The 24,734-nt window shown below is 50.4% G+C and overlaps 1 protein-coding gene across 1 annotated transcript in view; it reads right to left on the minus strand.

The window, feature by feature from the left end:
* LOC140720034 (NACHT, LRR and PYD domains-containing protein 3-like) overlaps nt 1–19,457 on the minus strand; it is an 81,478-nt gene extending 62,021 nt beyond the window's left edge. Inside the window, exons 1-4 of the mRNA XM_073034934.1 lie at nt 19,305–19,457; nt 12,907–12,931; nt 12,742–12,807; nt 9,426–11,163 (exon numbers count right to left, since the gene is read on the minus strand). Of these exons, the coding sequence (XP_072891035.1) occupies nt 9,426–11,163; nt 12,742–12,807; nt 12,907–12,931; nt 19,305–19,457 (1,982 nt within the window). The remainder of the gene's footprint in view (nt 1–9,425; nt 11,164–12,741; nt 12,808–12,906; nt 12,932–19,304) is intronic.
* Between the last annotated feature and the right edge of the window lie 5,277 nt (nt 19,458–24,734).

Here is a 24,734-nt window from a genome sequence, read left to right on the forward strand (position 1 = left end):
GATCCCACAGGAGGAAGTGGGATGGGGAACAGAGTTCCCACAGGTCGAAGGGGGATGGAAAAGAGAGATCCCACGGGAGAAAGGGGATTGGGAAGAGAGATCCCACAGTAGGAAGGGGTTGGGAAGAGAGACCCCACAGGAGAAAGGGGGATGGGGAAGAGTGATCCCACAGGAGGATGGGGGATGGGGAAGGGAGATTCCACAGGAGGAACGGGATGGGTTATTGAGATCCCAGAGGAGGAAGGGGATGGGGAAGAGAGATCCCTCAGGAAGAAGAGTGATGGGGATGAGAGATCCCACAAGAGGATGGGAATGGGGAAGAGAGATCCCACAGTAAGGGGGATGGGGAAAGAGATCCGACAGGAGGAAAGGGATCGGGAAGAGAGATACCACAGGAGGAAGGGGGATGGGGAAAGTGATCCGACAGGAGGAAGGGGATGCAGAAGAGAGATACCACAGGAGGAAAGTGTTCGGGAAGTGAGATCCCCTAGGAGGAAGGGGGATGGGGAAGAGAGATCCCACAGGAGAAAGGGGAATCTGGAAGAGAGATCACACAGGAGGAAGGAGTTGGGAGGAGAGATCCCACAGGAGGAAGTGGTTGGGAAGAGAGATCCCACAGGAGGAAGTGGATAGGGAAGAGAGATACCACAGGATGAAGTGGTTGGGAAGAGAGATCCCACAGGAGGAAGGGGTTGGGAAGAGAGATCCCACAGTAGGAAGGGGTTGGGAAGAGAGACCCCACAGGAGAAAGGGGGATGGGGAAGAGAGATCCCACAGGAGGATGGGGGATGGGGAAGGGAGATTCCACAGGAGGAAGGGGGATGGGTAAAGGAGATCCCACACGAGGAAGGGGGATGGGGAAGGGAGATTCCACAGGAGGATGGGGATGGGTTATTGAGATCCCAGAGGAGGAAGCGGATGGGGAAGAGAGATCCCTCAGGAAGAAGAGTGATGGGGATGAGTGATCCCACAAGAGGATGGGAATGGGGAAGAGAGATCCCACAGTAAGGGGGATGGGGAAAGAGATCCGACAGGAGGAAAGGGATCGGGAAGAGAGATACCACAGGAGGAAGGGGGATGGGGAAAGTGATCCGACAGGAGGAAGGGGATGCAGAAGAGAGATACCACAGGAGGAAAGTGTTCGGGAAGTGAGATCCCCTAGGGGGAAGGGGGATGGGGAAGAGAGATCCCACAGGAGAAAGGGGAATCTGGAAGAGAGATCACACAGGAGGAAGGAGTTGGGAGGAGAGATCCCACAGGAGGAAGTGGTTGGGAAGAGAGATCCCACAGGAGGAAGTGGATAGGGAAGAGAGATACCACAGGATGAAGTGGTTGGGAAGAGAGATCCCACAGGAGGAAGGGGTTGGGAAGAGAGATCCCACAGTAGGAAGGGGTTGGGAAGAGAGACCCCACAGGAGAAAGGGGGATGGGGAAGAGAGATCCCACGTGAGGAAGGGGATGGGGAAGGGAGATTCCACAGGAGGAAGGGGGATGGGTAAAGGAGATCCCACAGTAGGAAGGGGTTGGGAAGAGAGATCCCTCAGGAAGAAGAGTGATGGGGATGAGAGATCCCACAAGAGGATGGGAATGGGGAAGAGAGATCCCACAGTAAGGGGGATGGGGAAAGAGATCCGACAGGAGGAAAGGGATCGGGAAGAGAGATACCACAGGAGGAAGGGGGATGGGGAAAGTGATCCGACAGGAGGAAGGGGATGCAGAAGAGAGATACCACAGGAGGAAAGTGTTCGGGAAGTGAGATCCCCTAGGAGGAAGGGGGATGGGGAAGAGAGATCCCACAGGAGAAAGGGGAATCTGGAAGAGAAATCACACAGGAGGAAGGAGTTGGGAGGAGAGATCCCACAGTAGGAAGGGGTTGGGAAGAGAGACCCCACAGGAGAAAGGGGGATGGGGAAGAGAGATCCCACATGAGGAAGGGGATGGGGAAGGGAGATTCCACAGGAGGAAGGGGGATGGGTAAAGGAGATCCCACACGAGGAAGGGGGATGGGGAAGGGAGATTCCACAGGAGGATGGGGATGGGTTATTGAGATCCCAGAGGAGGAAGCGGATGGGGAAGAGAGATCCCTCAGGAAGAAGAGTGATGGGGATGAGTGATCCCACAAGAGGATGGGAATGGGGAAGAGAGATCCCACAGTAAGGGGGATGGGGAAAGTGATCCGACAGGAGGAAAGGGATCGGGAAGAGAGATCACACAGAAGGCAGGGGGATGGGGAAGAGAGATCCCACAGGAGGAAGGGGGATGGGGAAAGTGATCCGACAGGAGGAAGGGGATGCAGAAGAGAGATACCACAGGAGGAAAGTGTTCGGGAAGTGAGATCCCCTAGGAGGAAGGGGGATGGGGAAGAGAGATCCCACAGGAGGAAGGGGGATGGGGAAGAGAGATCCCACAGGAGGAAGTGGGATGGGGAACAGAGTTCCCACAGGTCGAAGGGGGATGGAAAAGAGAGATCCCACGGGAGAAAGGGGATTGGGAAGAGAGATCCCACAGTAGGAAGGGGTTGGGAAGAGAGACCCCACAGGAGAAAGGGGGATGGGGAAGAGTGATCCCACAGGAGGATGGGGGATGGGGAAGGGAGATTCCACAGGAGGAACGGGATGGGTTATTGAGATCCCAGAGGAGGAAGGGGATGGGGAAGAGAGATCCCTCAGGAAGAAGAGTGATGGGGATGAGTGATCCCACAAGAGGATGGGAATGGGGAAGAGAGATCCCACAGTAAGGGGGATGGGGAAAGTGATCCGACAGGAGGAAAGGGATCGGGAAGAGAGATCACACAGAAGGCAGGGGGATGGGGAAGAGAGATCCCACAGGAGGAAGGGGGATGGGGAAAGTGATCCGACAGGAGGAAGGGGATGCAGAAGAGAGATACCACAGGAGGAAAGTGTTCGGGAAGTGAGATCCCCTAGGAGGAAGGGGGATGGGGAAGAGAGATCCCACAGGAGGAAGGGGGATGGGGAAGAGAGATCCCACAGGAGGAAGTGGGATGGGGAACAGAGTTCCCACAGGTCGAAGGGGGATGGAAAAGAGAGATCCCACGGGAGAAAGGGGATTGGGAAGAGAGATCCCTCAGGAAGAAGAGTGATGGGGATGAGAGATCCCACAAGAGGATGGGAATGGGGAAGAGAGATCCCACAGTAAGGGGGATGGGGAAAGAGATCCGACAGGAGGAAAGGGATCGGGAAGAGAGATACCACAGGAGGAAGGGGGATGGGGAAAGTGATCCGACAGGAGGAAGGGGATGCAGAAGAGAGATACCACAGGAGGAAAGTGTTCGGGAAGTGAGATCCCCTAGGATTTAGGGGGATGGGGAAGAGAGATCCCACAGGAGAAAGGGGAATCTGGAAGAGAGATCACACAGGAGGAAGGAGTTGGGAGGAGAGATCCCACAGGAGGAAGTGGTTGGGAAGAGAGATCCCACAGGAGGAAGTGGATAGGGAAGAGAGATACCACAGGATGAAGTGGTTGGGAAGAGAGATCCCACAGGAGGAAGGGGTTGGGAAGAGAGATCCCACAGTAGGAAGGGGTTGGGAAGAGAGACCCCACAGGAGAAAGGGGGATGGGGAAGAGAGATCCCACAGGAGGATGGGGGATGGGGAAGGGAGATTCCACAGGAGGAAGGGGATGGGTTATTGAGATCCCAGAGGAGGAAGGGGATGGGGAAGAGAGATCCCTCAGTAAGGGGGATGGGGAAAGTGATCCGACAGGAGGAAAGGGATCAGGAAGAGAGATCACACAGAAGGCAGGGGGATGGGGAAGAGAGATCCTATAGGAGGAAGGTGGATGGGGAAAAATGATCGCTTGGGCGGAAGGGGGATGGGTAAAGGAGATTCCACACGAGGAAGGGAATGGGGTAGAGAGATCCCACATGAGGAAGGGGATGGGGTAGAGATATCCCACATGAGGAAGGGGATGGGGAAGGGAGATTCCACAGGAGGAAGGGGGATGGGTAAAGGAGATCCCACACGAGGAAGGGGGATGGGGAAGGGAGATTCCACAGGAGGATGGGGATGGGTTATTGAGATCCCAGAGGAGGAAGCGGATGGGGAAGAGAGATCCCTCAGGAAGAAGAGTGATGGGGATGAGTGATCCCACAAGAGGATGGGAATGGGGAAGAGAGATCCCACAGTAAGGGGGATGGGGAAAGTGATCCGACAGGAGGAAAGGGATCGGGAAGAGAGATCACACAGAAGGCAGGGGGATGGGGAAGAGAGATCCCACAGGAGGAAGGGGGATGGGGAAAGTGATCCGACAGGAGGAAGGGGATGCAGAAGAGAGATACCACAGGAGGAAAGTGTTCGGGAAGTGAGATTCCATAGGAGGAAGGGGGATGGGGAAGAGAGATCCCACAGGAGAAACGGGATGGGGAAGGGAGATTCCACAGGAGGAAGGGGATGGGGAAGAGAGATCCCACAGGAAAAAGGGGAATCTGGAAGAGAGATCACACAGGAGGAAGGAGTTGGGAGGAGAGATCCCACAGGAGGAAGTGGTTGGGAAGAGAGATCCCACAGGAGGAAGTGGATAGGGAAGAGAGATACCACAGGATGAAGTGGTTGGGAAGAGAGATCCCACAGGAGGAAGGGGTTGGGAAGAGAGATCCCACAGTAGGAAGGGGTTGGGAAGAGAGACCCCACAGGAGAAAGGGGGATGGGGAAGAGAGATCCCACAGGAGGATGGGGGATGGGGAAGGGAGATTCCACAGGAGGAAGGGGATGGGTTATTGAGATCCCAGAGGAGGAAGGGGATGGGGAAGAGAGATCCCTCAGTAAGGGGGATGGGGAAAGTGATCCGACAGGAGGAAAGGGATCAGGAAGAGAGATCACACAGAAGGCAGGGGGATGGGGAAGAGAGATCCTATAGGAGGAAGGTGGATGGGGAAAAATGATCGCTTGGGAGGAAGGGGGATGGGTAAAGGAGATTCCACACGAGGAAGGGAATGGGGTAGAGAGATCCCACATGAGGAAGGGGATGGGGTAGAGATATCCCACATGAGGAAGGGGATGGGGAAGGGAGATTCCACAGGAGGAAGGGGGATGGGTAAAGGAGATCCCACACGAGGAAGGGGGATGGGGAAGGGAGATTCCACAGGAGGATGGGGATGGGTTATTGAGATCCCAGAGGAGGAAGGGGATGGGGAAAGTGATCCGACAGGAGGAAAGGGATCGGGAAGAGATATCACACAGAAGGCAGGGGGATGGGGAAGAGAGATCCCACAGGAGGAAGGGGGATGGGGAAAGTGATCCGACAGGAGGAAGGGGATGCAGAAGAGAGATACCACAGGAGGAAAGGGTTCGGGAAGTGAGATCCCACAGGAGAAAGGGGAATCTGGAAGAGAGTTCACACAGGAGGAAGGAGTTGGGAAGAGAGATCCCACAGGAGGAAGTGGTTGGGAAGAGAGATCCCACAGGAGGAAGTGGATAGGGAGGAGAGATCCCAGAGGAGGAAGTGTATATAGTAGAGAAATGGCGCAGTAGGAAGCTGAATCAGGAAGGGAGATCGAAGGGGAGGAAGAAGATCAGGAAAAGAATTCTACATGGGGAAGCGGATGGGGAAGAGAGATGCCACAGGAAGAAGTGGGATGGGGAAGAGAAATCCCACAGAAGGAAGTGGGATAGGGAAGACAGATCCCACAGGAGGAAGTGGGATGGGTAAAGGAGATCCCACACGAGGAAGGGGGATGGGGAAGAGAGATTCCACAGGAGGAAGGGGGATGGGTAAAGGAGATCCCACACGAGGAAGGGGGATGAGGAAGGGAGATTCCACAGGAGGAAGGGGATGGGTTATTGAGATCCCAGAGGAGGAAGGGGATGGGGAAAGTGATCCGACAGGAGGAAAGGGATCGGGAAGAGATATCACACAGAAGGCAGGGGGATGGGGAAGAGAGATCCCACAGGAGGAAGGGGGATGGGGAAAGTGATCCGACAGGTGGAAGGGGATGCAGAAGGGAGATACCACAGGAGGAAAGGGTTCGGGAAGTGAGATCCCACAGGAGGAAGGGGAATCTAGAAGAGAGATCACACAGGAGGAAGGAGTTGGGGAAGAGAGATCCCACAGGAGGAAGTGGTTGGGAAGAGAGATCCCACAGGAGGAAGTGGATATGAAAGAGAGATCCCACAGGATGAAGTGGTTGGGAAGAGAGATCCCACAGGAGGAAGGGGTTGGGAAGAGAGATCCCACAGTAGGAAGGGGTTGGGAAGAGAGACCCCACAGGAGAAAGGGGGATGGGGAAGAGAGATCCCACAGGAGGATGGGGGATGGGGAAGGGAGATTCCACAGGAGGAACGGGATGGGTTATTGAGATCCCAGAGGAGGAAGGGGATGGGGAAGAGAGATCCCTCAGGAAGAAGAGTGATGGGGATGAGAGATCCCACAAGAGGATGGGAATGGGGAAGAGAGATCCTACAGTAAGTGGGATGGGGAAAGTGATCCGACAGGAGGAAAGGGTTCGGGAAGTGAGATCCCACAGGAGGAAGGGGAATCTAGAAGAGAGATCACACAGGAGGAAGGAGTTGGGGAAGAGAGATCCCACAGGAGGAAGTGGTTGGGAAGAGAGATCCCACAGGAGGAAGTGGATATGAAAGAGAGATCCCACAGGATGAAGTGGTTGGGAAGAGAGATCCCACAGGAGGAAGGGGTTGGGAAGAGAGATCCCACAGTAGGAAGGGGTTGGGAAGAGAGACCCCACAGGAGAAAGGGGGATGGGGAAGAGAGATCCCACAGGAGGATGGGGGATGGGGAAGGGAGATTCCACAGGAGGAACGGGATGGGTTATTGAGATCCCAGAGGAGGTAGGGGATGGGGAAGAGAGATCCCTCAGGAAGAAGAGTGATGGGGATGAGAGATCCCACAAGAGGATGGGAATGGGGAAGAGAGATCCCACAGGAGGAAGGGGGATGGGGAAAGTGATCCGACAGGAGGAAGGGGATGCAGAAGAGAGATACCACAGGAGGAAAGGGTTCGGGAAGTGAGATCCCCTAGGAGGAAGGGGGATGGGGAAGAGAGATCCCACAGGAGAAAGGGGAATCTGGAAGAGTGATCACACAGGAGGAAGGAATTGGGAAGAGAGATCCCACAGGAGGAAGTGGTTGGGAAGAGAGATCCCACAGGAGGAAGTGGATAGGGAAGAGAGATCCCACAGGATGAAGTGGTTGGGAAGAGAGATCCCACAGGAGGAAGGGGTTGGGAAGAGAGATCCCACAGTAGGAAGGGGTTGGGAAGAGAGACCCCACAGGAGAAAGGGGGATGGGGAAGAGAGATCCCACAGGAGGATGGGGGATGGGGAAGGGAGATTCCACAGGAGGAAGGGGATGGGTTATTGAGATCCCAGAGGAGGAAGGGGATGGGGAAGAGAGATCCCTCAGTAAGGGGGATGGGGAAAGTGATCCGACAGGAGGAAAGGGATCAGGAAGAGAGATCACACAGAAGGCAGGGGGATGGGGAAGAGAGATCCTATAGGAGGAAGGTGGATGGGGAAAATTGATCGCTTGGGAGGAAGGGGGATGGGTAAAGGAGATTCCACACGAGGAAGGGAATGGGGTAGAGAGATCCCACATGAGGAAGGGGATGGGGTAGAGATATCCCACATGAGGAAGGGGATGGGGAAGGGAGATTCCACAGGAGGAAGGGGGATGGGTAAAGGAGATCCCACACGAGGAAGGGGGATGGGGAAGGGAGATTCCACAGGAGGATGGGGATGGGTTATTGAGATCCCAGAGGAGGAAGGGGATGGGGAAGAGAGATCCCTCAGGAAGAAGAGTGATGGTGATGAGAGATCCCACAAGAGGATGGGAATGGGCAAGAGAGATCCCACAGTAAGGGGGATGGGGAAAGTGATCCGACAGGAGGAAAGGGATCGGGAAGAGAGATCACACAGAAGGCAGGGGGATGGGGAAGAGAGATCCCACAGGAGGAAGGGGGATGGGGAAAGTGATCCGACAGGAGGAAGGGGATGCAGAAGAGAGATACCACAGGAGGAAAGGGTTCGGGAAGTGAGATCCCCTAGGAGGAAGGGGGATGGGGAAGAGAGATCCCACAGGAGAAAGGGGAATCTGGAAGAGAGATCACACAGGAGGAAGGAATTGGGAAGAGAGATCCCACAGGAGGAAGTGGTTGGGAAGAGAGATCCCACAGGAGGAAGTGGATAGGGAAGAGAGATCCCACAGGATGAAGTGGTTGGGAAGAGAGATCCCACAGGAGGAAGGGGTTGGGAAGAGAGATCCCACAGTAGGAAGGGGTTGGGAAGAGAGACCCCACAGGAGAAAGGGGGATGGGGAAGAGAGATCCCACAGTAGGAAGGGGGTTGGGAAGAGAGACCCCACAGGAGAAAGGGGGATGGGGAAGAGAGATCCCACAGGAGGATGGGGGATGGGGAAGGGAGATTCCACAGGAGGAAGGGGATGGGTTATTGAGATCCCAGAGGAGGAAGGGGATGGGGAAGAGAGATCCCTCTGTTAGGGGGATGGGGAAAGTGATCCGACAGGAGGAAAGGGATCAGGAAGAGAGATCACACAGAAGGCAGGGGGATGGGGAAGAGAGATCCTATAGGAGGAAGGAGTTGGGAAGAGAGATCCCACAGGAGGAAGGGGGATGGGGAAAGTGATCCGACAGGAGGAAGGGGATGGAGAAGAGAGATACCACAGGAGGAAAGGGATCGGGATGTGAGATCCCATAGGAGGAAGGGGATGGGGAAGAGAGATCCCACAGGAGGAAGGGGGATCTGGAAGAGAGATCACACAGGAGGAAGGAGTTGGGAAGAGAGATCCCACAGGAGGAAGTGGGATCTGGAAGAGAGATCACACAGGATGAAGGAGTTGGGAAGAGAGATCCCACAGGTGGAAGGAGTTGGGAAGAGAGATCCCACAGGAGGAAGGGGGATGGGGAAAGTGATCCCACAGGAGGAAGGGGATGGAGAAGAGAGATACCACAGGAGGAAAGTGATCGGGATGTGAGATCCCATAGGAGGAAGGGGATGGGGAAGAGAGATCCCACAGGAGGACGGGGGATCTGGAAGAGAGATCACACAGGTGGAAGGAGTTGGGAAGAGAGATCCCACAGGAGGAAGGAGTTGGGAAGAGAGATCCCACAGGAGGAAGGGGGATGGGGAAAGTGATCCGACAGGAGGAAGGGGATGGAGAAGACAGATACCACAGGAGGAAAGGGATCGGGAAGTGAGATTCCATAGGAGGAAGGGGGATGGGGAAGAGAGATTCCATAGGAGGAAGGGGGATGGGGAAGAGAGATCCCACAGGATGAAGGGGGATGGGGAAGGGTGATCGCACGGGATGAAGGGGGGTGGCATTTGTCACAATTCATCTCAATTTGATTTACTGCAGTTTTACCCAAATCCGTTTTCTTTGAAACAGCACAATGGAACCGTTTCACAGTTCTGAGTGAGAGATAAATCAAGTTACCTCAACTCCTGGCACTTGTGAAGCCCGGGTCCCAGCCGCTGGATTCCTTCACACTGAATGTTGCATTTCTCCAGGTCGAGGTGTTTTATTGTATCACAGAGTCCAATGGCATGAGACAGGACCGCGCAGTCAATAGGGGTCAGTGTCATTCCACTGAATGAAAGTGTTTTCAGAGATCCCAGTGCGGCCTGAGCCAGTCCACGATTCTGAGACTCAAACAGGTAGTGCAATGTGTTCAGGAGGCTCCTTCTACCAGCTTCACTCCTCTTGTTTCCACTCTGGCGTTTAACCTCCTCCTTCACCCAGTCAATCACCCGGCAGGTTGTTTGATGAGGAAATGGACCCAGAAACTCCTCCAGGCCCCGAGCTGTCATTGGGTTGGAGAGACCAGCAACAAAACGGAGAAATACCTCAAATCGCCCATCTTCCGTCTTGTGGGCTTCAGTGAGGAGTTTCAGGATATCCTCGGGATGTACAGTCAGGAATTGTGCGACTGCAGCTACAAACTCCTGGATGGTGAGGTGTGGGAATGTGTACACCACGCTGTGGGCAGAATCCTCTCTCTCCAAAAGCTCCATCAGGAACCCGGACAGGAACTGCGAAGGCTGCAGATTGAACTTGATCAAATCTCCGTCTGCAAACACAATCTTCTTCTCGGACACTCCTCTGTAGGCCATCTGACCCACCCTGAGTAACACATCACGGGGTCTCTCAATCTCACGGCCGTGATTTTTCAGGATGTTGTAAATATAGTAGGAGTACAGTTGAGTGATGGTCTTGGGAACTCGCTGCGGGTCCCTGACTCTTTGTGTGAAGAAGGGGCCCAGTGCCAGAGCGAGGATCCAGCAGTAGGAGGGGTTGTAGCTCATGGTGTACAGGATCTCGTTCTCCTGCACGTGTTTGAAAACAGCTGCTGCCACCGTCTGATCTTCAAAATGCCTGATGAAATATTCCTTCCGTTCCTCACCAACAAATCCCAGGATTTCAGCCCAGACACCGATCTTTGCCTTTTCCAATAAATGTAACACAGAGGGGCGGGTGGTCACCAGCACTGAACACCCTGGGAGCAGCTTGCCCTGAATTAAACTGTACACTATGTCAGACACTTCACACCACCACTCGGGATCTGGGCACTGGTGCTTGGGTTCTGTATCTCTCCGACTGTCCGCAAAATCGATTCTGTGCTTGAATTCATCCAAACCATCGAATATAAACAGCAATCCCTCTGGGTTCTTCCAGACCTCTCTCAGGATATTCCCAAAGTAAGGATACTGATCCAGTATCAGTTCCCTCAGGTTTATTCTGCAGTTGATAGAGTTTAAATCCCGGAATTTGAAACTGAAGACAAACTGGAACTGTTGGAATATTTTCCCCTCGGCCCAGTCATAAATAATCTTTTGTACCATTGTTGTTTTCCCGATTCCTGGCACTCCGGCTACTGCTGCAGAACTCCCAGATTTGGATTTACTCCGGGAAAAACTGCTGTGGAATAACTGAGCAGTCTGTATTTTTTCTAATGCTCCACGGAGATGTTTCTCTCTATAATCCTCGTGATCTCTGCCTCTTGCCAGCAGCTCGTGTTCCACCAGTCTCCGATCTCGAAGAGTAGAAATGACGGTGAGCTTTGTGTATCGATCATCCAGCTGGAAAACCTTCACCTTCTCCCTCATCAGGATGGTGTTCACTCTCAGTGTTTCAGTTTGTGCCCGCAGAGTCTCCTTGTGTTTCTGTTGAACATCTTCATGGGAACAGAGAACAGAGTCAAAATGTTAACTAGCTCAACTGACAAAGGTCTTTATAACTGCATTCCAATATTCAGTGTTTGAGATTACATGAATTAATTCAATGTTTCCATGGATATTAGGACAGAAAGTAAAATTCTGTTCACAGTCACAGGAACTAACAGCGATGATTGTCTCAGAAAAATGTCCAATCCTCATATTCTGACACTAATTACTGATGAAGGTGAACGTTCCCCGGATATCCTATTGCAATCCTGACTGCACTCCCGTTACAACATTTCACTATATTTAAAGCATTGTTTGCATCATTAGCAGACGATGTTATTGCTGACCTGGTGTGGAAATATGGAGAGCAGGACACTGTGCATTTTGGCAAAGCTACACACTGGGGAGTCACAGGTGTCCACTGCAAACACCAATGCTGTCAAAACAGGAACAGAACATGCGGGAAATGGAGGTTTCTTTACTCAGAGATGTTCCTGATTCGGAAGAGCGTCAGCATTTAGAGAAGGCAGGATAATGGGGTTGAGAGGAATTGCGGAGCAAATTCACTGAGCTGAATGGCTTAATTATCTTCCTAAGTCTTATGGTTTTAGGGAGCATCTAGAGTATTGTGTTCATTTCTGATTGTCCAGCACTGGGGATGATTGGAGAGGGTGCAGAACAGGTTCACCAGGATGTTGCTTGGATTCGGTGGCATGTGAGGCAAGTAGAGCTTTGAGAAACTTGGATTGTTTATTCTGGAGTTAGAATAGAGATCTGCCTGATGTTTATAAGATTGAGAGATAAGATTTTGGGTAGAGAGCCTGTATTTTGCTTTCAACTTAGGATTGATGAGTCATACCAGAGGGCATTTGGTAAAGGTGAAATGGGGTAAATTTAGAGTACATGTGGGCAGATTTTTCACAGGGTGGTGTGTGCCTGAAATTTACAGCCTGGGTCGTGTTGGAGGCAGCTATGTCATAGATGCTCCAAGAGATACGTGAATGTGCAGGAAATGCGAGGGTATGGTCAATAACATAAGAGAGGATAACAAAGTGATTTTTCTCCTTTTCCAGATATATAAAGAGTAAAAAAAGTAGAGGGTTGATATCGGACCGCTGGAAAATGAAGTTGTAGATTTAGTAACGGGAGAAAAAGGAAATGTCAGACATACTCTGTGGAAGTCACTAGCAGAATTCCAAATTGTAAAGAGCATCAGCGGACAGAATTGAGTGCAGCTGCTATTACGAAGGAGAAGCTGCTTGGGAATCTGAAAGGTCTGAAGAGAGAAAGGTCACCTGGACAGGGTCATACAGTGTGTCAGGAGCCTGTCTGGGGTGTGTGGGGATTCCCAGAGCGTTAGGACCCGGAGTGGAGGGTTCAGAGACACAAGGACTGGATTAATACATCAACAGCTGGAACAGCTGGAAAAATACGCTTTGCAATGTTCAGGCTGCAACGAGAGATGATCTGAATTGTAACCTGAAACCAGAGATCGGCGAATGATTGATGGTGGATTTTCGTTCCCAGATTCTGCCAAGTCACAGTCTAACATTTGAGATGTGGTTTGAACTGAGCATTTCATCACTCACCTGTCAGTTCAGTGGGTAACTCAGACAACCCTTGTGCGATGTTTATGTATTCCTCTGGGTCAGGACCTGTTTAAATCAAAAAAAGAGTTCATGAAAACAGAACTAAAATAATTACAACTATTCAGTTCAATGTGCCTTTGGGTTCAGTGCGTGTTTTTAACATACCGAGCTCCTGTATTTCCTCAGTATCCTGTCCAACTTCGGTAACTCAGTCCTCCACATCACAAAGGATTCCCACATCGCCCTCCGGGCCCGGGAGCCTTTGCCATTCACCAAACTGAGGAAGAGTCTGGAACTCTCTGTCCGGTTTCCCTTCTCTGTCAGTTCAGTGACTTTCTATAAAGGAAACAATTACCGTAGATTCCGGATTTTAAGCCGCTACTTTTTTCCCACATTTTTGAACAGCTTTGAACTTTGCGGCCAATAATCCAGAGCGGCTAATGCTAGGTTTTTTTCATGCCGCCTCGTAAACATTTTGCCTCGTAACAGTAGACCAATAAAATTGATGAGTAGTTCACAGAGGTCCAATGAAATTGTACGATAAATCAAGCGCACTTTCACAATTAAATTATTGTAAATCAGTCATTTGTACTCACCCTCATCAACATGGAAAACACTCGAAGCATTGTGCTACCTACCCTCTTAGTTTAAACTATATTTGTTTTCTGTACTACATCGCGGGATGCTATGACGACACACCCGGTTTCGCGGCGTCTTGTGGGAAAATGCCGTTTGCGATGAAACGGAAAGGAGGGGGGGGAGCGGCGGAGCGGCTTTGGATCTGAGCGAAATCTGCTTTTAAATGCCGTTTGCGATGAAACGGAAAGGAGGGGGGGAGCGGATTCCGCGAGCGGCTTTGGATCCGAGCGAAATCTGCTTTTAAGTTAAAGGTATCAATAACTTTTCCTGGTAGGCTGCAGTATATATATTTTTTACCAGTCGTTAGGAGATATTGGAATGTTGTTCAGTAAAGAAGTATACGCAACGTATATTTAAAAGTAGCCGCGTACGGGCACGGTTCGAAAAAAAGCATTTGCAATATGTATTTGTTTTTGTTACCATATGGATTTAATTAAAAGTTAAAAAAATCCTCACGTGTAATATCTTTCTGTGTAAATATCTCATATTACAACGTGGGACACCTGCGGCCGAAAATTCCGGTGCGGCCTAAAATCCGGTGCGGCCTTTACATTTAAAAAAATGATTTTATTTCTAAAATTAGTGCCAGCGGCTAAAAATCAGGTGCGCTCTGTAGTCCGGAATCTACGGTACTTTATTGTGGAGTAGATGGACAGACATGGCGAATCTCACAGATTAATAGTCATCCTGGATTAATGAGCTGAGGTGAGTTTGACCGACGGTCCTGATAAGATGCAAAATTAATTTTAGACTGAATGCCTGTTCAACAGTCCAGATATGCAGCCCTTGCACTTATGTCATACAACGATATGACTATTACAGCACAGTAACACAGTCCGTGCCGAGCGCTTACTCTCACCTAGTCCCACCTACCTGCACTCAGTCCATAACCCTCCATTCCCTTCCTGTCCATATACATATCCAGTTTTTAAAATGACAATATTGAACCTGCCTTTGCCACTTCTACTGGATGCTCATTCCACACAGTTACCACTCTCTGAGTAAAGAAGTTCCCCCTCGTGTTACCCCTTAACTTTTGGCCCCAACTCTCAACTCATGTCCATTTGTTTGAATCTCGCCTACTCTCAATGGAAAAAAGCCTATCCATATCAACACTATCTATCCCCTCATAATTTTAAATGCCTCTATCAAATGCCCCCCCCCCCCCGAAACTTCAACGCTGTAAAGAATAAAGACTTAACTTGTTCAACCTTTCTCTGTACTTAGGTGCTGAGACCCAGGTAACATTCTAGTAAATCTCCTCTGTACACTCTATATTTTGTTGACATCTTTATGAATAATTCGGTGGCCAGAACTGTACACAATACTCCAAATTTGGCCTTACAAATGCCTTGTACAATTTATCTTTACTTCCCAACTCCTGCACTCAATGCTCTGATTTATAAAGGCCAGCATACCAAAAGCTTTCTTCACCACCCTATCCACATGAGATTCCACCTTCAGGGAACTATGCACCATTATTACTAGTTCACTGTGTTATACTGCACTCTTCAACGCCCTACCATTTACCATGTATGTCCTATTTTGATTAGTCCTACAAAAATAAAGCACCTCACACTTATCAGCATTAAACTCAATCTGCAAACTTTCAGCCCACTCTTCTAACTGTCCTAAATCTCTCTGTAAGATTTGAAAACTACTTCATTTTCCACAACGCCACCTATCTTAGTATCATCTGTATACTTAGTAATCCAATGTACCACCCCATCATCCAGATCATTAATGTATATGACAAACAACATTGGACCCAGTACAGATCCCTGAGGCACACCACTAGTCAACGGCCTCCAACCTGACAAACAGTTATCCACCCACTACTCTCTGGCATCTGCCATCCAGCCACTGTTGAATCCATTTATTACTTCAATATTAATACCTAACGATTGACCCTTCCTAACTAACCTTCCATGTGGAACCTTGTTAAAGGTCTTGCTGAGGTCCGGGACACGGATAAATACAGCAGGTGTGAGAGGAGAAGGTGACTGAACCTGCAGTTCCCAGTGCTCCCCACCTGAACAGCCGAAACAGATCTACTGAAGACAAAGGTCTGACTGAGGTCCGGTACACTGATAAATACAGCAGGTGTGAGAGGAGAAGGTGACTCTGAACCTGCAGTTCCCAGTGCTCCCCACCTGAACAGCTGAAACAGATCTACTGAAGACAAAGGTCTGACTGAGGTCCGGTACACTGATAAATACAGCAGGTGTGAGAGGAGAAGGTGACTCTGAACCTGCAGTTCCCAGTGCTCCCCACCTGAACAGCTGAAACAGATCTACTGAAGACAAAGGTCTGACTGAGGTCCGGTACACGGATAAATACAGCAGGTGTGAGAGGAGAAGGTGACTCTGAACCTGCAGTTCCCAGTGCTCCCCATCTGAACAGCTGAAACGGAATCTACTGAAGACAAAGGTCTGACTGAGGTCCGGTACACTGATAAATACAGCAGGTGTGAGAGGAGAAGGTGACTCTGAACCTGCAGTTCCCAGTGCTCCCCACCTGAACAGCTGAAACCAGATCTACTGAAGACAAAGGTCTGACTGAGGTCCGGTACACGGATAAATACAGCAGGTGTGAGAGGAGAAGGTGACTCTGAACCTGCAGTTCCCAGTGCTCCCCACCTGAACAGCTGAAACAGATCTACTGAAGACAAAGGTCTGACTGAGGTCCGGTACACTGATAAATACAGCAGGTGTGAGAGGAGAAGGTGACTCTGAACCTGTAGTTCCCAGTGCTCCCCACCTGAACAGCCGAATCAGATCTACTGAAGACAAAGGTCTGACTGAGGTCCGATACACTGATAAATACAGCAGGTGTGAGAGGAGAAGGTGACTCTGAACCTGCAGTTCTCAGTGCTCCCCACCTGAACAGCCGAAAATGATCTACTGAAGACAAGTCAGAGATCAAAGTCTTTAATGCCATGTAGAACTCCTAGAAAGTGCAGGAGATTAATATCGATCAGTCTTCCCTCTAATTACAGCAGTTCAGTGACAATGCACTAAATACACTCACCTCATTTTCTTCTCTACTGAAATGTCCCTGCTTTGTCAACATCCAACCGAGTCTTTCAACCTTTTCTTCAATTGCATGTTTGAGTCTGTCCCTGTAGAATTTGGTCAGTTGGTACAGTCGATACTCGCCCCCCTCTGCCAGGAGGTCGGAGATTGTAAACTCTGGCTCTGCGAATATAAAATGTGAATGTAGTCACAAACTCAAATATCGCTTGTCTCCACCGCTCTCACCCAGCCCTAACAAACCAGTCATGTCTTGAACCTTATTGTTTACCTGCTTTCAGCTGGAAACAAGCATTTTGCCCTAATCTCCAACACTGGTCTTAAAAAACCGACCCATCAATGCGCTGTGCTAGAAGTTCCCAGAAGGAACCCATTTGCCAGAAACCTGTCCTCCCAACGTCCCACCCACTCACCGATTCCAGTTTAAAATGGGCAATAAATGTTGGGGCTGTCGCTTCCCAGAAATACTCTCTCTATGCTGGCGAATACATTTCCCGTAACTCATATCCTGGAAATACTCTCTGATCCGGATAGCTGCATTTCCTCCGATACACATCCTGGAAATCCTCAGAGCAGGTAGGACATTTCCTGTAGTGCGGTAACCGGTGCCACACTACACCGCATGCACCACGCCCACACTTTCCCCTCTCTGACCAACCCTCCAACAAGGAATCACATTTACCCACTTCCCACCTCATTCTGCGAACACATCACCCTCATGATTCAGTCACCCACTCCCTGTTGGGCACTTGACAATTCCGTGTTTAATGAGTTTCCGAGCTGACAGGCAGTCGCCTCGTTTGTGCCGTTTCCAGGGTCCTGCTCAGTGTCTCTGACGTCACTGTCTCTGGGCTGACAGGCAGTCGCCTCACTTGTGCCGGTTCCAGGGTCCTGCTCAGTGTCTCTGACGTCACTGTCTCTGGGCTGACAGGCAGTCGCCTCACTTGTGCTGGTTCCAGGGTCCTGCTCAGTGTCTCTGACGTCGCTGTCTCTGGGCTGACAGACAGTCTCCTCACTTGTGCTGGTTCCAGGGTCCTGCTCAGTGTCTCTGACGTCACTGTCTCTGGGCTGACAAACAGTCGCCTCACTTGTGCTGGTTCCAGGGTCCTGCTCAGTGTCTCTGACGTCACTGTCTCTGGGCTGACAGACAGTCTCCTCACTTGTGCCGGTTCCAGGGTCCTGCTCAGTGTCTCTGACGTCACTGTCTCTGGGCTGACAGGCAGTCGCCTCACTTGTGCTGGTTCCAGGGTCCTGCTCAGTGACTCTGACGTCACTGTCTCAGGGCTGACAGGCAGTCGCCTCACTTGTGCCGGTTCCAGGGTCCTGCTCAGGGTCTCTGACGTCACTGTCTCTGGGATGACAGGCAGTCGCCTCAGTTGTGCCGGTTCCAGGGTCCTGCTCAGTGTCTCTGACGTCACTGTCTCTGGGCTGACAGGCAGTCGCCTCACTTGTGCTGGGTCCAGGGTCCTGCTCAGTGTCTCTGACATCACTGTCTCTGGGATGACAGGCAGTTGCCTCACGTGTGCTGGTTCCAGGGTCCTGATCGGTGTCTCTGACGTCACTGTCTCTGGGATGACAGGCAGTCGCCTCACTTGTGCTGGGTCCAGGGTCCTGCTCAGTGTCTCTGACGTCACTGTCTCTGGGCTGACAGGCAGTCGCCTCACTTGTGCTGGGTCCAGGGTCCTGCTCAGTGTCTCTGACATCACTGTCTCTGGGATGACAGGCAGTTGCCTCACGTGTGCTGGTTCCAGGGTCCTGATCGGTGTCTCTGACGTCACTGTCTCTGGGATTGACAGGCAGTCGCCTCACTTGTGCTGGGTCCAGGGTCCTGCTCAGTGTCTCTGACGTCACTGTCTCTGGGCTGACAGGCAGTCGCCTCACTTGTGCTGGGTCCAGGGTCCTGCTCAGTGTCTCTGACATCACTGTCTCTGGGATGACAGGCAGTTGCCTCACGTGTGCTGGTTCCAGGGTCCTGATCGGTGTCTCTGACGTCACTGTCTCTGGGCTGACAGGAAGTCGCCTCACTTGTGCCGGTTCCAGGGTCCTGCTCAGTGTCTCTGACGTCACTGTCTCTGGGCTGACAGGCAGTCGCCTCACTTGTGCTGGGTCCAGGGTCCTGCTCAGTGTCTCTGACATCACTGTCTCTGGGATGACAGGCAGTTGCCTCACGTGTGCTGGTTCCAGGGTCCTGATCGGTGTCTCTGACGTCACTGTCTCTGGGCTGACAGGAAGTCGCCTCACTTGTGCCGGTTCCAGGGTCCTGCTCAGTGTCTCTGACGTCACTGTCTCTGGGCTGACAGGCAGTCGCCTCACTTGTGCTGGGTCCAGGGTCCTGCTCAGTGTCTCTGACATCACTGTCTCTGGGATGACAGGCAGTTGCCTCACGTGTGCTGGGTCCAGGGTCCTGATCGGTGTCTCTGACGTCACTGTCTCTGGGCTGACAGGAAGTCGCCTCACTTGTGCCGGTTCCAGGGTCCTGCTCAGTGTCTCTGACGTCACTGTCTCTGGGCTGACAGGCAGTTGCCTCACGTGTGCTGGTTCCAGGGTCCTGCTCAGTGTCTCTGACGTCACTGTCTCTGGGCTGACAGGCAGTCGCCTCACTTGTGCCGGTTCCAGGGTCCTGCTCAGTGTCTCTGACGTCACTGTCTCTGGGCTGACAGGCAGTCGCCTCACTTGTGCCGGTTCCAGGGTCCTGCTCAGTGTCTCTGACGTCACTGTCTCTGGGCTGAATTTGCTCCTCCTCCTCTGCGGCCGGACCGCATTCCATTGGGACATTGCTCTCAATCTGACCCTGCTTTGGAACCTTGCTTCCCGTGTCCCGATCATCTTCCCTCGATGAGATGCCTGGTAAAAGCCTCTTGAGTACTTTCTGTACCGGATTTAATTTCCCACCTGCAGTAAATGATGAATAGCAGGTTTAAAGTGATTTATGCTCGAACAAGGATTCACAATGGGTGTCTGCAATGGGGCCGGGACTCTGGTTGACCGGATTTGGAGTGGGACTGCGCTGGTGAATGTGAACCACACTTCCTGCCAGGTGACCATCGCGGTAAGCCAGTGAGTGGACACATCCACTTCCAGTAAAATAACTGGATAGACACAGTAATACTGATCACCGACTACGCATTGACTGAACACACCAATAACCAGCGGTTATAAAGGGAAAGGCATTCGGTGATACCGGGAATTATCACTGGGATTATCTCCCACAAACTTAAATCTCCGTGGATCACAAACTGTCCAGTCACCTGTATCACTCACAGACAAGCCACTGGATTACTCGTGGTCCGATCCTCCAGATCAAACGTTCTCCGGTTGCTTTGTCACACACTGTCTTGTCCCCCGGGTCAAAGACTGACCTCTGCCTTGAGATGGACAACGTCCAGCCCCCTGGGTTACAGATTGAACATAACCTTGAAGCCCATGATGCCTGGTCCCCTGGGTCTCATCCCGTCTCCTGGATAATAATTGTCACGTAGCTACTATACAAGTCATTGGCAAAGGGAGAGTCTTGCGTGCAGTTCCAGTAGCTAAACAAAGTCTCGCTGAGAGAGCTTTGCATTTGCTAAGGATGCAGTTGCTAACAATCTACAGGATGGATGGGATTCAGCTGGAAAGAGTGTCGGGGAGATTCACAAGTACGTTACCGGATGGGGTTGTTTGTTATCTGGTTCGGCTGGGACAGTTTGCCCCGGAACATGGGAGCTTGAAGGGTAAACTTGCACACGTAAAACAGAATCAGAATCAGGTTTATTATCACCGGCATGTGACGTGAAATTTGTTAACTTAGCAGCAGCAGTTCAATGCAATAGGTAATCTAGCAGGGAAAAAATAGTAATGATTAAAATTTAAAAAAAATAAGTACACAAGTAAACCAATTATGTATATTGAATAGATTGTTTTTAAAATGTGCAAGAACAGAAAGACTGTATTTTGAACAAAGTTAGGTAGTGTCCAAAGATTCAATGTCCATTTAGGAATGGGATGGCAGAGAGGACGAATCTGTTCCTGAATCGCTGAGTGTGTGCCTTCAGGCTTCTGTACCTCCTCCCTGATGGTAACAGTGAGAAAAGGGCACACCCTAGGTACTGGACGTCCTTAATAATGGATGCTGCCTTTCTGAGACACCGCTCCCTGAATATTTACAACTTCCGGCAGCTTCTCTCGGTCCTGTGCAGTAGCCCCTCCAGACCAGACAGTGACAGACCGATGCAGACCACAAATGAAGTGTCTCCTGATCCTCAGCCATTTCCAAAGCTGGCAATGTTCTCTGCTCGGCTACAGAAAACTGAGTTCGGAAAACTCCCCTCATCTACTTTGCGCAGCGAGGGGGGAGTTGAGAGCTGCCCTGACATAACCTGAAATGTTGTATTATCGCACAATCTCTGAAATCCAGGAAATGCTCTTGTCACCTGTCTCTGAATTTTGTAAATGAAAGTTGAAGATGTCTTTCACCTCTAAACAGGCCCTGATGTGCAACAAACCCTGAACCTAGATAATGTTGTAGGGGGTGGAACTGGACTCTCTGACGGTGGTGTCTGAAAAGAGGATGCGGTCCAAGTTGCATGCCATCTTGGACAATGTCTCCCATCCACCCCATAATGTACTGGTTAGGCACAGGAGTACATTCAGCCAGAGACTCATTCCACCGAGATGCAACACTGAGCGTCATAGGAAGTCATTCCTGCCTGTGGCCATCAAACTTTACAACTCCTCCCTCGGAGTGTCAGACACCCTGAGCCAATAGGCGGGTCCTGGACTTATTTCCACTTGGCATGATTAACTTATTATTATTTATGGTTTTATATTGCTATATTTCTACACTATCCGTGGTTGGTGCGGCTGTAACGAAATCCAATTTCCCTCGGGATCAATAAAGTATGTCCGTCTGTCCGTAGACTTTTACATAACAAACAACACCGCTGTCACATTCCTGTTTGTGTTTCACTCTCAACCTGCTGATTCAGGGTCTCCGGCTCCTTTCACTCAGGTGAAGCTTTGCCTGGTGAGTGGAGTCATTCGACCATTACTGGTGTCAGGTCCCTGCGCTGGAACTGTTGGACCGATCCATTACACAAAGGCACTTTGCCAGTGAGATCAATGACACTGCTTGATGAAACTTTTTCTCTGCCCTGTTAGCGCCTGAGTAAGCTTCTTCATCTGAACTATTGTGCACCAACAGGGCAGAAGTTTAGTTATAAAGGTCCAGGTGAACATACCTGTAGCCATTCTGATTCTGACTGATGGTTGTTGATTGTCGTCGTCTTGTTTACACTCTGATCCCGGTGCAGGACAGCTCCACTTGCTGCTGATGCCCTGAATTAAACACAACAAGCAGACAGTGAGTCAGAGAGAGTTGGATTACTTTGCAAATGTGACAGTACAGCCATTCACGGTATCAGAGCCGCAGTTCGCATCAACTCCCAAACCATGTCTGTATGTCTGTCCAGTGATATCTAGAGCATCCTTCCGATAGAGGCACAGAGAAACAGAGCACAGATACTGACCCTTCAGCCCATCGAGACAATGCTGACCACAGTGTACACTGAGATGGTCCTAATTTTCTAAGTTGGGCCCGTTTTCCTCCTGGCCTCTTCCTTCCATCTTCACATCCCAACTGCTTCTGGAATTATACAGTTGTGTCTGACTCATCCACTTCCTCTGGCAGTTCCCGCCACATAATCACCAGCCTCTGCATGAAACCGTTGTTGCTCGGGTTGGTTTTGGAATCTATTTACCATCCTCTGCCCATTTAGATCCCCTATAAGCTACGATAATATTCACCGTGAGTACCATCTACTAATTGTCTGTCATCGGCGAATTTTCTGGTCAAGCCTTGTGCACTTGCATTGTAATCATTGTTATCAAATAACAAATATCAAATGTCCCAACCTGTAGCCTCGCGGTACACCACTAGTTACCCGCCTCCACTCCAAGGAGAAACCTTCATCCACCACTCTTTGCTTGCTAGCTTCAAGGCAACTTTTGAACCCAACTAGCTCTGTCTCTGTACCGCATGGGACGTTATCTTCCAGACCAAGCTGTCATGAGGCAGCTTGCCAATGTACAATACCCACTCCCCCACCCTCATTGACAATCATCTTCAAAAATGTTAAAAAAGTATTGTTGAACACAACTTTCCATGCACAATGCCATGGTGACTCATGATCAGTCTTTGTTGAACTCTGTAGATATTCTGTGTGTGACTGGTCCATATTGTGGAAAATTGTCTCCGGCACCTCACTTTTTTCGCTTATTTCGGGGGTACCAGGCAAGGTTGTCCTCTTAGTCCATTATTATTTGATATTGCGCTGGAACCTTTGGCAATTGCTATTAGAGAATCACCTAAAATTTTTGGCATTAATCGCGGGATGGATATCCGTAAGTTATCATAATATGCAGACAACTTGTTATTATACATTTCTGATCCTGAGAAATCCATTACTGCAGTTATATCATTGTTGGCTCAGTTTAGTAATTCTTCCGGGTATAAACTGAATTTTAATAAGAGTGAATTGTTCCCCCTAAATAGGCAGGTTCCAATTTACAGAAATTTTCATTTTAAATTTGTTACTGTTTATTTTATATGCTTAGGGATTAAAATTACAAAACAAGGATTTATTTAAGGTTAATTTTTTACCCTTAATTGATCACATTAAATATTTGTTTACTAAATGTTCACCATTGTCTTTATCATTGATAAGTCGGATTAATGCTATTAAGGTGATTATTTCACCTATGTTCTTAAATATATTTCAAGCGGTACCAATTTTTATTCCGAAATCTTTTTTTGACAATATTCATTGAAAAATTTCTTCATATATATCTGGCAGAATAAAAATTCTAGTTTAGGTAAAAAACATTTACAGAAGTTAAAAAAGGAAGGTGGATTGGCATTGCCAAATTTTAGATTTTATTGCTGGGCAATTAATATCCCATATTTGATATACTGGTCAGCAACAGTTCGCCTGTTCTAAGTCCGATAGTCCGCACACCTGCGTACCCTTCTCATCTTCTTCCGAGCCACTACTATTGGGGACGCATCGGGGCTTCGGGACTCAGTGATGATTCCAGTTTCCTTCAACTTGCACAAGTGTTGCTGCACGCCTTCCACATCTGCTGGGGCCAGTCGCCGTGACCTCTCTCTGAACGGGGTGTCCTCAGTCACTCGGATGATATGCCGAGTGCTCTTGGAGCAACCCACATCAAATTCGCCAAGAGAAAAAATATATTCCAGCTTCAAAGTCTTCTCCAGCAGCCTGCGTTTCTGCTCCGGCGACACAGGAGAATCCCCAAAATTAAAGGCCTCAGCGGTCAGCTTTCCTCTGTTTTCCAATCCTTCCCCCCTAGTGGGCCTCGCAGGGGCGCTAGACATTACCGTCACCGGGAACAAAATGCGCCAGCTCTTAAAGGTGATTTCTCCTGCCGTAGTGTTCCTGACACTCACGGCCATCCGCCTCGCAGGTACCAGCGCTGGCCTCTACATTTCGGGCCTCACCAGCACCCCCGCCGGAAATCGTGTCTCCCCCTCGAGATCGTGGCTAACAGGGCTTTGCCTACCGGCACTCAGGGGAATCTGAGGGTCCCCATCACTAGTGCCACCTCCCCTGGCCGTATAACTTTAGGCCTCATCTTCGTACACCACACCGTCTCTCGTTTGACCTCAGGATGAAGCCCTAGGGCGTCACCCACTTCTTAGAACACCGCTCGAAAACACTGGGTGTGCCGAAAGGGTCTCCAGAAAGTTCTCCAGCGCCTTCCCCTTACAGGCTCCCAGGAGCCGTTCACAAGGGGGGAATTAGTCCCCACCAGAAGGGCAGTGACACCTGTTTCCACCGGGTCCGGACAAACCAACACCGGCGTCTCAATTGCTTCAGACACTCCCACATCGCCCTTCGAAAATTCCAATCTCACTGACAGGAATACGGATATCACCCTCACTCACACCCCAAATCTCCAGTGCCTCAAATGGGGTTACTCACAAGTGCTTTAGATATTTGTTGTAGAACGGCCGGTGCAATAAGGTAACCTGAGATCCTGTGTCGAGGATGGCTTTTGCGTAAACCCCCTCTATCCGTAGGCATACGCTGGAACGGGGTCCCACCAGCCCAGCCGGAATAAAGGCTTGGGCTTTCGGTGGTCCCCTGGCAGATTTCTGGGAACGTGTTCCTCCAGAGACTCCAGTCCGTTCCCTCACTGAGTCTCTCCAAAGTTTCCCGACTCCTCTCCGTTCTTCCGATAGGAAGGCACAGAGTCGACTGTACTTCCTTAGAAGGTTGGCGTCATTCAATGTCTGCAGTGAGATGCTGAAGATGTTCTATA

Source organism: Hemitrygon akajei, unplaced genomic scaffold (assembly GCF_048418815.1).
Source record: "Hemitrygon akajei unplaced genomic scaffold, sHemAka1.3 Scf000035, whole genome shotgun sequence".
Taxonomy (NCBI): Eukaryota; Metazoa; Chordata; class Chondrichthyes; order Myliobatiformes; family Dasyatidae; genus Hemitrygon; species Hemitrygon akajei.